Source organism: Takifugu flavidus, chromosome 18, assembly GCF_003711565.1.
Source record: "Takifugu flavidus isolate HTHZ2018 chromosome 18, ASM371156v2, whole genome shotgun sequence".
NCBI lineage: Eukaryota > Metazoa > Chordata > Actinopteri > Tetraodontiformes > Tetraodontidae > Takifugu > Takifugu flavidus.
Window position 1 is genome coordinate 11,717,276 of NC_079537.1, and position 13,846 is coordinate 11,731,121.

Here is a 13,846-nt window from a genome sequence, read left to right on the forward strand (position 1 = left end):
AGAGAGGGGGAGAGAGGGGGGAGAGAGAGGGAGAGAGAGAGAGAGGGGGAGAGAGAGAGAGGGGGAGAGAGAGGGGGAGAGAGAGAGAGGGAGAGAGAGAGGGGGGAGGGGGAGAGAGAGGGAGAGAGAGAGAGGGGGGGGAGGGGGAGAGAGAGAGAGAGAGGGGGAGAGAGAGGGGGAGAGAGGGAGTTCCCTTCAGCTGTTTCAGGGAGAGGGAGGGAGGGAGGGAGGGAGGGAGGGAGGATGGGGGAGGGAGAGAAAAGGAGCCAACTCATCTGACAGGCAGTGAGCTGAAGGAAAAAAGGAGAGCGGCAGCAGGAACGAGTGGAAAACTTAAGTCAGGGCAGAGCTGAAGAAGAGAGAGAAGAGAGGGAAGAGAGGGAAGGAAGTTTACAGAAAGACGTTTGAGTTGACAAAGGAGGAGAAGAAGAAGAAGAAGGAGGAGAAGAAGAAGAGAAAAGAGAGTTGAGAGCAGAGGCTCAACATTCAGAGGTTTGTAGAGGCTGATCAACTTTCTATTCCTGTTGGTTAATTTCTTACTATCTATTACCACCGTGTGTGTGTGTGAGCGTGTGTGTGTGTGTGTGTGTGAGCGTGAGCGTGTGTGTGTGAGCGTGAGCGTGTGTGAGCGTGAGCGTGTGTGAGCGTCTGTGTGTGTGAGTGTGAGCATGTGTGTGAGAGAGAGATGAAACGGGGACGGGGGAGGAGTGATTGGACACACGGGTGGAAGAGTTTCTTTTCTCGTTATGGTGGTTTTAGACTGATCCTGGGTCAGACCTGATCCTGGGTCAGATGCTGATCCTGGGTCAGATGCTGATCCTGGGTCAGACCTGATCCTGGTCAGATGCTGATCCTGGGTCAGACCTGATCCTGGGTCAGACCTGATCCTGGGTCAGATGCTGATCCTGGGTGAGACCTGATCCTGGGTCAGACCTGATCCTGGGTCAGATGCTGATCCTGGGTCAGATGCTGATCCTGGGTCAGACCTGATCCTGGGTCAGGCTGCATCATGTGACCTGCAGAGTGACTTAAATTCCAATTTAAACACATAATAAAAGTATTTGAACGTTAATGTAGCAACAGCTGCAGGTGAAGCAGCACCAAACTCTCCTTATCGTAGCCCCGCCCCCACCCAAACCCCGCCCCCACCGCCAAAACTCTGAAGCAATGGGACAGGAAGTTGAGGTCAGAGGTCAGGCAGGGAGGCAGCTTGTTATTTTTGGCGCCCCCACCGCCGAGGTCGGGGTTGTATAATCTCTACGGCGAGCAGCGGCGCGGCCCTCTGAAGCTAATTGTGCGGCGATCGGAACCACGTGGGCAGGAAAACACATGCTAGCCCACAAACGCCAGAAGGCAGAACCGCAGAGAACGCCGGAGGCTAATTAGCTTAGCTCAAACACTGCTCACAACTTTCTCTGTTTAGCTTCTACAGGAAGTAAAGATGCTACAAATCTTAACAGGGAGTCGAAACAACCCCCCAGATGACCAGAGTTTATGCTAAGCTAATTAGCAGCTTCGTGTTATGGGCGCACACGCTTCTCATCCACCGCAATCGAAGGCCTCGGTCCCGTCAGCGCGTGTGCCGGTGCGATAAGTTTACGTGAAATTAGCGTTAGCATCTGCCTTTAGCCCGGTTAATTTTAGAAGCGCTCGTGTTTCAACGACGGCTCCCGGTTCAGATTCACTGTAACGTTCCGGCACGACTCCAACAATCCCCGCGATTCCATTCAGTCACACCTGCTGGATATCGTCACGCCGCTAACGCGGAGACAGCGCGACAGATGCCTGACGGGTCGTCCGCCAAGATGCTACCACACCCTCAACCATTAAAGTTAAAAAAAGAAAGAGAAATTGTTAGCTTAAAGTAGCTCAAATGTGTAGAAAAATGTGGTAAAAGTAAAAAAAAGTTTGCTCAAAGCTAAATGCTAATGGTTTTGGGAGCCCGTGACGGAGTCGACGCCTCTATGTCGCCCCCTGGTGGTGGAACGCCGGCCCCCATTCTTTTGGACAACATATCTGTAGAATAAATAACCGTTTAGGGTGAGAAGAACAGAGATTACAGCTAGCTTACAGCCTTGTTGTGCGACACACTCCATCTTGGTTTCATGCCAGGCGCTAAGACCGTTAGCACAAAATGCTAAGTGCCTTGTCAGAGTGGCCCTGACGGCCTGAGTGTGTCTGGAAAAGTGGCCCTCACTTTGGGGAGTTGATCTGGCCTTCAGATGATTTCATCATGTGTTAGCGTTCGCGGCTACGCTAGAACCCAGCCAGCCCTTCCATAGTTACAGTGTTTGTTGAGATCGCAGGCGGTCGAGACGTCTGCTTGGCTTCTGTCGGAACCCGTGAAAGTCCTCGGGCTCAGCTGGCGCCGTTCTCAGCGTATCGCCGCCCTTTTACGACTTTTCTCTGCTTTGTGTCAGTTGGTTTTGGGAGAAACGGGGTTAAACGGAACACAGTTGTGGCTGGAGCAGTGGTCCAGCAGAACCAGGGTTCTTGAGTTCATCTGGCAGGACGGAGCAGCCTCTGATGGCTCTAAGGGGTTCTGCGGTTCTGTGCTGACTCACGAGCTGAAGCTCCGAAAGAGAAGTAGGTGAACCGGGATTAACGTGAATCTGGTTTGTGTCCGCAGATCAACCGGGCCGGGATGTCGGCGCCAGCGGTGGAAAACGGCCCCGAAGATGTGAACAATCGCAGCTTCTGGATGGTGAGTGGGGAGTTCTGCCCCGACCCGCCCGGGAGGAGATCCACCAGTTTACAAGAACGTGTCCGAACACACGGAGAACATCAGAGAACGTGATTGACGATGCTTCTGCGTTGTTAGCATGTTGCGTCAGCGAGCCAGACCCTTTTTTGTCCCCCATCTGTCTTTAATTGTTCTTCTCCTCCTCTCAGAACCCCCCCACTGGTCCCCGGCCCCCGTTGGCCTGGATGGGCCTCAATGCTAACGTTTGGGGCTGTGTTCGCTAGGCGCGCTACACCAGTAGCCTAAATGTTTGCCTCGTTATTGGACTCTTTGTTCTTTTACAAGCCACATTTCTGCCAGAAGCGCTTTGATGTGTCGGCGCCTCCCGTAAAACAGCTGTTTACTGCGGCGCCATTTAGAGCCGAGCCCCTAAACGTGGCGCTAACGTGGAAACGCCGGCGGCTGCCACCGCCGCGGGCAAACATTCTCCCTCCGCCTCTGACCCACTTCGCAGCCTGGGCCCGTTCCGCTCCGTGATGGCGGCGTTCTTGTCCGGCGTCCTGTTGCTTGGACGGATCCTCCGGTAGCAGATTAGCGGCGGCGGCGGCGATTGGCCGCCTGCGTCTCAGCAGTTGGCCCCTCGCTGGATTCCTCAGCTGTTTCTGCTTAATTCTCAGACGAGTGTGGAGAATCGGCCCAAACCACAAAGGCAGAAAGATGAAGAGGGTTGGGGGGGTAGAGGGGGTAGAGGGGGGGTAGAGGAGGGGTAGAGGGGGTAGAGGGGGTAGAGGAGGGGGGACCCCTAAGTGATTCCTGTTAAAGAGCCGAGAGCCTTTTTTGGGCCGTGTGCGATCACCCTCTGCTAGCTTGACTCACTCGTCCCGGACTAACAGCTTGTGGTCCAAGATCCTCTGGGGGGGGGTTCAACGACCCTCGACGGTCCAATGGGCGGCGCCGTTGTTGGAATCCCACGAAGCGTCATTCTGGTCGGAGGACGCCCCCTGCTGGCGTCATGGTGTGCAGAGATGGAGCCGAACAGGAAGTCGAACTTAAGGACGCCGCCACTCGACGGTGGCTAACAAAGATCTTTAAAGTCAAAGGAACATGAAACATCCAGGAGGTGGAGAAGAAGAAGAATCCACGTTTTTGTGAACACACCCTCCATCGGTGCGTCTACTTTTCCCTCCCAACAAAACCCTCGAGCAGCTGGCGAAGCGTCCGATGGAGGGAAAGGGCGAGTAGGAGGGAACGCTTGGAGAGGGAAGCGACGGCCGCTGCCAGGAAAACTGCGGAGCAACGTCCAAAAGCCACATCTACAAACAAAACAGCAGCTTCAGATGTGACGTTAGCCCCGGCCTCCCGGTGTGGGGGCGTGGCTTATGTAGGAAACTTGGGTTTGAGGATTCTGATTTATGGGCGGGAGGCGGGGCTTATTCTCCTACCGCAGTCGCCCACCAGAAGTCGTCCGACATGGTTTTATGAAACTCGGGGCATTCCTTTTTAAGGTCGGCAGCTAATTGTGGCTAACAGGCTAGGCTAGCTGTGCAGGGATCCAGCCAGTTCTGGCTGTGACCACTTGGCGATTCGCCACCAGCTGATTGGACACGGAGCGGCGTTCTCACGCTGCTCGTCTGTGCCGGGCGTGAGCGCTTCTGTCTCTGTGTGTTAGCAGCCTGGGAACTACCAGAGCACCGTGAAACGGACGGAAGACGCCTTCCAGGCCTGCAGTGACATCGTGGCGTGTTTCCAGGAGAGGGCTCGCGTGGAGAGGCAGTACGCCCAGCAGCTGAGCGAGTGGAGCACCAAATGGAAACCAGTGGTGGACTCCAGTAAGAACAGCCGCTGGTTACTAACCCTAACCCTAACTCTAACCCCAACCCCACCCCAACCCCAACACTAACTCTAACCCCAACCCTAACCCCAACCCCAACCCCAACCCCAACCCTAACCCTAACCCCAACCCCAACCCCAACCCCAACCCCAACCCCAACACTAACTCTAACCCCAACCCCAACCCCACCCCAACCCCAACCCTAACCCTAACCCCAACCCCAACCCCAACCCCACCCCAACCCCAACCCCAACACTAACCCCAACCCCACCCCCAACCCCACCCCAACACTAACCCCAACACTAACCCCAACCCCACCCCCAACCCTAACCCCAACCCCAACACTAACCATAACCCCAACCCCAACCCCACCCCAACCCCAACACTAACTCTAACCCCAACCCCAACCCCAACCCTAACCCCAACCCTAACCCTAACCCTAACCCTAACCCTAACCCTAACCCCAACCCCAACCCCAACACTAACCCCAACACTAACCCTAACCCCAACCCCAACCCCAACCCCAACACTAACCCCAACCCTAACCCCAACCCCAACCCCAACCCCAACCCTAACCCCAACCCTAACCCCAACCCCAACCCCAACCCCAACCCTAACCCCAACCCCAACCCCAACCCCAACCCCAACCCTACCCCAACCCCAACCCTAACCCCACCCCAACACTAACCCCAACACTAACCATAACCCCAACCCCAACCCCAACCCCAACCCGAACACTAACCCCAACCCTAACCCCAACCCCAACCCCAACCCCAACCCCAACACTAACACTAACTCCAACCCCAACGCTAACCCCAACCCCAACCCCAACCCCAACCCCAACCCTAACCCTAACCCCATCCCACTGGTGACCAGAGGAGGCGTGAATGTTCTTCTTCTGTCCTCAGGTCCTCTGTATGGGTCACTCATGAAGGCCTGGCAGTGTTTCATGTCCTCTGCCGACCGGCTGGCCTCTTTACACGCCTCCATCTGTCGTTCGCTGGTGTCGGAGGACGGAGACCGGGTCAGGACCTGGCAGAAGGACACCTTCCATAAGAAGCTGTTTGGGGGCTTCAAGGAGTCCCAGGACGTGGAGACGGGCTTCATACGGGCCCAGAAGCCCTGGACCAAGCGGCTTAAAAAGGTGCTTCTGCAGGACCCAGTTGTTAGTCAAAGCCGCCACGTCTCTGACGGACACCTTGGTTTGTCCACAGCTGGACAAGGCCAGACGTGCGTACCACAAAGTGAGCCGCAAGGAGCAGGCGGCCAGAGAGCGGGACGTCCACGCTCAGGGGAACCCGGACATTTCTATTGACAAGCAGAAGAAGATCCAAGAGGAGAGGGCGCTGGTCCAGCAGGAGGCCGAGAAGGTAGTTGACAGAACGTCAACGCACGCTGCCCACTGGTGGTAGGAGGTGGGATTGTTTAAATCCAGCAAAAACGGCGTATCACGGAATGTTTCGCAGGTTCGCGGCCGCTACGAGAAGGTCCTGGAGGAGGTGAACCGCTATGCTCCGCGCTACATGGAGGAAATGGAGTCCATCTTTGACCAGGCGCAGGACGAAGAGCGCAAGAGGATCGTCTTCCTCAAACAGGCCTTCCTCTCCATCCACAAGCACCTGGACGTCACCAACAACGAGAGGTGAGCTCCTCCATTGATTCCGCTCCCTTCGCCGGGAGCGGCGCTCCTGGCCTAAGAGGCGGGATAGATTTTTCCTCTGATTTATTGTTTCTGCGCGGTCGCTCTCGCCCGTGTTCACAGCTAACCACGCTAAAATCAATAGCTCGACGTACTTTAAGCCGATTAAGTGCTGTTTGGCGGCACGTCTCCTCAAGTGCGTCTCTTCCTCTCGGATATGAGGAAGAGCAACGAGACAGAAGCTCAGTTGTTCCCTCTGGGTCGGTTCCTTTAGCGTGAGGGCTGTTTACGAGGAGCTGAGCAACACGCTGACGGCCATCGACGAGCAGGAGGACCTCCGCTGGTGGAGGAACGCCCACGGGCCCGGCATGCCCACCGACTGGCCTCACTTCCAGGTTCGTGTCCAAACCTCTGATCCACGCAAGCAGAGTCGGACCCGCTTGAGCCCGACTTTTGTTTCCTGTGAAGGAGTGGAAGCCCGAGAAGAAGAAGAACAAGAAAGGGAAGAAAGTGGCGGAGAATAGAGGAACGATAGAGAAGAGGTGAGTAGAGCTCCGCCTTCGCCACCGGCGGAGCGTTTTCGTGTCCTCACCTGCCGCCGTCTGTCCCCAGCGTGATGATCGGGGGCGTGAAAGTGCGAGCTCTGTACGACTACGTGGGCCAGGAGACCGACGAGCTGTCCTTCAAAGCGGGTAAGCTAACCCCCAGGTTCCAGATCTCCTCCGACTTTCCGACAAAAAACGTCTGCGTGTCCCCCGCAGGGGAGGAGTTCCTGAAGACCGAGGACGAGGACGACCAGGGCTGGTGTCGCGGCCTGAAGGACGACGGGTGGGAGGGGCTTTACCCGGCCAACTACGTGGAGGTGGTTTAGCTAACGCCGGTAGCCCGGAGACGCTGCGAGGAGCCAAAGATGTGATTCGGAGACGGAGCTGGAAGGATTTTCCTAAATGTTTTAATATATAGGCAATATACACCAAACCACTTGTGCTGAAGACATAACACACACGCTTTAACGTGCACGGTGCTGAACTGCTGGACTGCTTGTGCTCTCTGTCCGTTGGAGTCGCTACTTCCTGTTTGAAGGGTTCTTCCTGGACCCGCAGGTCTGAACCCGTCCTGGATGCAGAAGAACCTGCAGATGAAACGACTCTTCTTCAGGTTCTCAGCGCCACGCCAAACATTCGCATTCTTCCTGTCCAGATCCCGAAGACGTCCGATATTTAGTCCCCCCCCCCCCTCCCCAGAACCCTCTCTTGTCTTCTGAAATAAATAAATGAATGTGGTACCGGAGTAGAGACGCGGTCTGGGATGACGTGAATGTGGATGTGTGTCGCTGAGTCAGAGCGCCCGAGGCGTCGCGGGTCAAACGCCGCCTCTGACCCGACGATGCTGCCACAGGCGACCCGACGCGAGGAGACAGCGGCGCCGAGGACGGCGTGTTTCTGATGAGTCAGGCGGGTCATGGTGGCGGAGGTGGCTCCGCCCCCTGCAGACCGAAGGCCAGCGGGCCGGACGTCCAACGGAAGACGCCCAGTCTCAGGACAAACGCGTCCAGTCAGGCAACGCCTCACTCCCAGCGTCTCTTCGGGATTTCACGGCCGAGGCGGCGAGTGGAAACAAGTTGATGAGCCAAAGGCAACAGTTGCTGCAACCGTTGGCGGCGACGGAGCAACGCCGGCGCCGATTTGGCGGCGCGCTCGGGTCCATCTGGTGGGTCTCTGCTGTCGGCCCTGTCGCACGGCTGCAGAGGACACAGACGGTTCCAGTCTGTCGAGAAGGACTTGGTGACAGCAGAGATGGGGGGTGGGGTGTGTGTGTGTGTGTGTGTGTGTGTGGTGTGTGTGTGTGTGTTGGGGGGGGCGGGACGTGAAATCTGCCCACATCCATATTTAATATCTCGGATGATCAGGATCACAATGATTTGTGTGCTGGGGCTTTCAGCAGTAAATTCCACCGGTGCCGTGATTTGGTTGCTATGGCGCCACCTACAGGCAGCGCTTGATATCGGCGCAACCCGGGCTCCTGCGAGCTCTAAAATAGCTCTTTTATTTTAGTTTTTTGGTACAATATGAAATGTAATTGGTCTGTATTTTCTGTTACCACCAGTTATTATAATCACAGTCTTGCATATCTTTTATATTCACATCTAAATTAAAGTAAACCAACCGTTGCAACGTTGCTGCAACCTGCGGACTCCCCATCGCACCCCCATCACCCCCCACCACTCCCATCACCCCCATCACCCCCATCACCCCCCATCGCACCCCCATCACCCCCATCACCCCCCCCCCCACCCACCACCAGAGGTTTCTTCCTGCTCCGTCTCCATCCTGTTACAGGGTCCCTCCAGCAGGGGGCGCCAGAAGACCAGCAGCCCGGAGGAGAAACGGCGACGCTCCTGTGGTGGAAACGTCTTTATTCCCTCATCTCTCACCAGGTGACAGGCAGAACTTTAGGTTGCCATGGAGAGCGCTGCCGAAACAGGCCATAATTAACAGCTAGAGCCGCAGAACGTGGTTCAATGACTCATTACATTTGGTGGAGTTAATGAGGAAATCACACAGCTCCTCCGAGCCCAACGGCTGCGCGTGAGGAGGGAGAACACAAGATAAATGTGACATCAGCAGGCCAATATTACTGCGACGGCTTCCTCGGGCCTAATGGCCCTGCGCGTGCGTGCGCGTGCGCGTGTCCGGGGGGAGCCTCCCGTCCTGGCGGGGGCCCAACGCGATGCCTGTTTGGTGGTTTGCTGACTCGTTACGGAGCTCAGAGAAGCCGCTCGACCACCTGCTGACCTGCCAACAGCTGTGGAAAAAGCTCCGACGACTGACAGGCCTCTGGCCCTGGGGGGGGGGGGGGCTGTCAGGGGCCGGGGGGGGCTGTCAGGGGCCGGGGGGGGGGCGTTCTTTTCATTTTACACCAGAAAATAATGAGCAATCAGGAGAATGGTTATTCTTGCATTTCGATTAGCCTAATTAGAGGGAGGGCAGCGGGCCACTACAGCAGCCTGTGTGTGTTTTCAGTGTGTGTGTGTGTGTGGTGGGGGGGTGGGGGGTGGAGGGGCTCTCTGGGGGGTTCTGCTGGAACACGTCAGCAGTCAGAGAGAAATGAACCGTTTGTGTTGTTCTCTCCACCACCTGAAGCAGGAACTCCTCTGGTGCCCGTCACACGTTCCTGCCTCACGCTGGGAGACTGTTGGTGCTTTTTGTTGTTCGTGTTTGTCAGAAAGGTGCAGGAGACGTTCTCGCGGTCTCGTGCTCGCGCTCGTGCTCGTGCAGGAACGCAGCATCTGCTCGTGTGAGCGACCGCGGGGCCGCCGGAGCTGAACGAGTTAAGCGCACGTTCAGTCTGCCTGCGAGGGCCAGATGGTCGTGTCCCGCTCGTACAGAGATGCGGTTCGACATGCAACCCCCCCCCCCCCCCCCCCACACACACACACACACACACGCACACGCACGCACACGCGCATCCCTGCTGGAGCGTCCAGCGAGGTAGTCACAAAACATCCACTTTCACATAGAACCTGAAACCTGACTTGTACCAGCAGGATAGATGACATCATCCGTGACCCCCAGGTCACTTACCCCCCCCCCAATTCCCCCCTCCTCCCAGTCCCCCCCCCCCCCCAGTCTCAGTCTGATGGCCACAGTTAATTGGCTGCTGTCTAATTGCTCCACATTAGCTTGAGTAACCAAATATGTGAGGCGGAACAAACAAACGCTTCCGTCCTCTCCGCACTGTGAGCACCAATTCCCATCCCACCCCCCCTCCCCCCCCTCCCCCATTACCACCAACGCGTCTTTCACCCGCCTCTCTTCTTCCCATCGCCTCGCTCGCTCCGAGAACATCTGGAAGGATCCAGAAAGGCGTTCGGCAGGTTCCTCTGAACCGCTGTCGCTGTGTGATCCGGGCGGGTGTGTTTTTATACACACGTCCGAGGAATCCTGGCAAACACACACCCACGTGTACAGACGCACACACACACCGGCGGGGCCAGCCTCCTCGCCCACACCTGTTGGCATCCGGCAGCGTGTCTATATTTTCATGCACCCCCCAGCCCCCCCCCCAGCCCCCCCACATACTATTCAATCCATCTCCGGGGTTTAATTCCCCTCTCGAGGCAAAGTGCTCTGCTGGCGTGGCGGCCAAATCCACGCAGGAGGAGCGCCTCAAGCTTTAAAGTGGACGTCTCCACGGTGGGGGGGGTCGGGTGGAGCGAAGAGCATCGTGTGTCGCCGCAGAACACGAGACGGGAGACGCGGACCGGTCTGGACTCGCCGCCGTCCTCTAGGATTTGGACAACTTCAGTAGGAAGGACTGCAGAGCACAATGACACACACACACACACACACACACACACACACACACACACACACACACACTCAAACCTTTGTGATATGCCAAGAAGATTATTTACTGCTCCAGAGCAGACCCTAAATGATTAGATTAGTCTCCTGGAACCGCGGCTCCGGCAGCGCTGAGGGAGGATGGGATGAGACAGTGAGAGCGAGAGGAGCCGCAGAACACTAAATATGATGAGTTCTGGAGTCGGGAAAAGAAGAAAACGTCTCGGAATAGCAGCAAACTTTCCCCAGCGCCGGCCCGCGTGAGTCAGACCCTTTTCTCCCACCATGCAGCCCGAAAATATCCGTAACTGTGGAGACTGTGGCCTCGCCGCTCTCCTGGGCACCTGTTTCCTGCTCTCAGGGTTCAGGACGCTAACTGGGGATTTAGCCGTAAATGAGCCGATCGAGGTGGGAGACTCTGAAAACAGGGAACAGCAGGACTCTGGATGAGGTGGAGGGGTCGCAGATAGGCTTTAGTGATGAAGGGTTCGAGGTCGCGCCGCACAAAGACCAAGCTGGCGAACTGAGATAGCCGCTAAGCTAAAGTAGTTAGCTTCTCTAATCCCGTGTGTTTGCTGTTAGCTTAAGAAGGCAGCGATTGACACAACGAGGCTAATGAGATGTTGAGCCGCAGCTTTTACAACAGCGTGTTGTAAAGGTCAAAGGTCAGACATCCCAGCTGCCTCCAGGCACAAGGTCGGACACTTTAGGGGTAAAACCGATGCATTTTTAAAAACAAAACAAAGCAGCGTCTTTACTGCACAGCAGCAGTTACAGGCTGCCACTAACGTACACGTTAGCATCCGCCTTTTCTTCTGCTGAGGGACAAAATCTGGTTCTTCCAGATCCTGATGATCCAAATACGACTGGTTTGAAATGATGGGATCTGCAGGTCGTTCCAGTTTTAATTCCTTGCTGCTTCACCAGATTCCAGCGCTGCTGCACACCTGCCACACACACACACACACCACACACACACACACCACACACACACACACAACACACACACACACACACACACACACACACACACACAGGAACACACACAGGAACACACAAGGGCAGAAACACCCCGGAGCCCTCGGTCACTCGCTCCTGCCACCGGGTTCAACAGAGGGTTCCGAGGGTTCTGACCTTCACACCTACTGCATATGAGGCCTGTCCAAACTGGCCAGGAAGGTTAGAAATAACCCTGCACACACACACACACACACACACACACGCACGCACACACACACCCCGCTGCGTTTGCTGGAGGGGGTTCTGCACCAGATGCTCCGACTCCTGGAGATGCTTTTAGCATCGTCTCTGATCCGATTCAACGGCACAATGATGCAAACAAATGAAGGAAGATGAATAAATCAGCCCCCCCCACCACCACCAAAAAAACCCAAAACAACAAAGCAGATAGATTGACTGACGAGGGAGTGAAGTGGGGGCGAGGGGGGGGGGGAGTCACGACGGAGATAATGGAGAGCAGTAGAAGAAGAGAGTCGGAGAAAGAGAGAGGCAGAAGTGGGCGACTGGTCCTCTGAGGGGGTTGTCATGGTAACAAGTGATCATGATGAGGTTGAAAATGATCAGAAATGACTTTTGTAGTACGACACCTACAGCGCACGCATGATTTGGTCACACGACACGGAATCGCTCAGAAAGTTCGGACCGATCCCTCCTTCTTCCTGAATTTGGGAAGCAGGAAAACTCCGGCTCCGATCTGCAGCCGGGATCAACCCAGATGATAAATCTGGCTCCGTCTGGCCGTCGCTGCCACAGGTTGTGGAGGTTCCGACTCTGTAATAACTCAGCAGCTCTGAGGAGGGAGCGGAGCCGGGAGCCACGGTACCACGGAGCAGAACCAGGCCTCCTGTGCTGCTCTGGGCCGTCCCGGATGGATGAATGACCCCTGGGCAGATCCCACAGAGGTGAGCGGTGCTTTGAGTCTTGGGTTCCTCCCGGTCCAGCAGAACCGGGAAACCTGGCCCAAACTCCTGCAGATCTGTGGACAAACTGTTGACGCTGCTGGATCCATTACTGAGTCGATCTGGAGAATTTGGTCATCGCTATGCTAACTCGTTTGTGCGCTAACGGCCCGGACGCTGTTTTGGCTCGTTGCTAGCTTTGTTGCTCGGTAAACGGCGCACCGGCGGCCTGAGCTCCGCACATCCACATCCTGAGAGAGGAACGGTGACGTTAAAAAATCGGTTTTACACATGAGCCCGAGAGGCCACGACACACTTTCACAGCTAGCGCCATTAATCAGTGTTAGCATCAGGATGGGCGCCGCGACACCGAGCCCGGCGCAAACATCCATTTGTCTTCGCGGGGACGTCCTCGCTCGCGAGCCAAATTTGTGGAGTGCGTCCCGGAGACGTCCAGTTAGCATCTTTCGAAGGCGTTTCTCTGCCGCGTTTACAGAATAATCCAGCAGATCATCGACTCTCACAATAAAACGTCTCGATCTTTTCTTCTTTCATCTCCAATAACGCGCGGAAACTCACCAGGACGTTTTCATTTTCGTCTAGAACTGAAAGGTTAAATCTCAGCTTTTGTCTTCCGGCTGTTGGTTCTCAGCTCGCACGTGTGCGTGTGTGTGTGTGTGTGTGTGTGTGTGTGTGTGTGTGTGTTAAATGCTCTGCTGTGACAGTTAGCAGAGGTCACTGTTTACTCTCATTCGTCAGTCAATCGCCGCTCGCCGCTGGGCTCCGATCGCTGCCCCTTTTTCTCCTTCCTGCTTCTTTTCCCACCGTCTCTGTTTTCCAGCCCGACCGGGGGGGGACGCGGCGCTCCGGAGCCGCCTGCGGTTTTCAGATATGAGATGACTGATCAGGTTTATTCAGGCTGGGATTACATCATCGCGCGGCGGCTAATCGGTCGCTAACTCTGGGCAGATGTGATTTTGCCCGTTTGGTAAATCACGAGCGTGTTTTGCCAGCGTGAGCGAATCACCGACTCAGACACACACTCGACATCCGCCCATAAATGTTTTCGTTCAGGTGATTTAAGTCCCCAGCAGACCCGTCAGCTACCATCTTTCCGGCGCTCCCTCTGGGATCTGCTGGTCTTCCGACGGCAGGTTTTCCTGATGAGGTTTGACTGACGGATCAATGAACGATAACAGACTGTGAGACCCGTTCCGAGCGTCCTTGAGCCCGGTTCATCCGCTGCTCCGATTCTCTTCCATAAATCCCGGAATTCCCAGGAACTGTGACTGATTGGTGCTCTTGTTTTGATCCGAAATGATCTCCCGACACACGTCTGCCAACAGTGAAACCTGACGTTCCCACGGCTGGAAGGAGACGCGTCTGGATCCCAGGACCGCTCTTCCCCTGGACGGCGCTCTACATCCC

At 55.9% G+C, this 13,846-nt stretch overlaps 1 protein-coding gene across 6 annotated transcripts; it reads left to right on the forward strand.

The window, feature by feature from the left end:
• Positions 1-260: 260 nt before the first annotated feature.
• Positions 261-7,443, forward strand: si:ch211-51c14.1 (protein kinase C and casein kinase II substrate protein 3). 6 transcript variants are annotated; one of them, XM_057015457.1, is made up of 10 exons: positions 261-492; positions 2,630-2,704; positions 4,353-4,512; positions 5,423-5,658; positions 5,729-5,884; positions 5,981-6,156; positions 6,428-6,548; positions 6,622-6,695; positions 6,766-6,845; positions 6,915-7,443. In XM_057015457.1, exons 2-10 carry the CDS (start codon positions 2,645-2,647, stop codon positions 7,022-7,024), a joined length of 1,173 nt encoding a protein of 390 aa, XP_056871437.1. In that variant the 5' UTR covers positions 261-492; positions 2,630-2,644; the 3' UTR covers positions 7,025-7,443. The 6 variants fall into 6 exon arrangements, with proteins under 6 accessions (XP_056871437.1, XP_056871439.1, XP_056871436.1 ...); XM_057015459.1 differs by having other exon boundaries at positions 4,356-4,512; XM_057015456.1 differs by lacking the exon at positions 261-492 and adding an exon at positions 1,257-1,585 and having other exon boundaries at positions 4,356-4,512.
• The last annotated feature ends 6,403 nt before the right edge of the window (positions 7,444-13,846 follow it).

What these genes read in the sequence shown, in the direction of transcription:
- si:ch211-51c14.1 (XM_057015455.1), top strand. Translation starts at nt 1,523, where the DNA reads ATGGGCGCACACGCTTCTCATCCACCGCAATCGAAGGCCTCGGTCCCG. An exon ending in TCCAGCAGGAGGCCGAGAAG is followed by an intron (nt 5,885 to 5,980) that starts GTAGTTGACAGA and finishes AATGTTTCGCAG; the next exon opens with GTTCGCGGCCGCTACGAGAA. An exon ending in CGAGCTGTCCTTCAAAGCGG is followed by an intron (nt 6,846 to 6,914) that starts GTAAGCTAACCC and finishes TGTCCCCCGCAG; the next exon opens with GGGAGGAGTTCCTGAAGACC.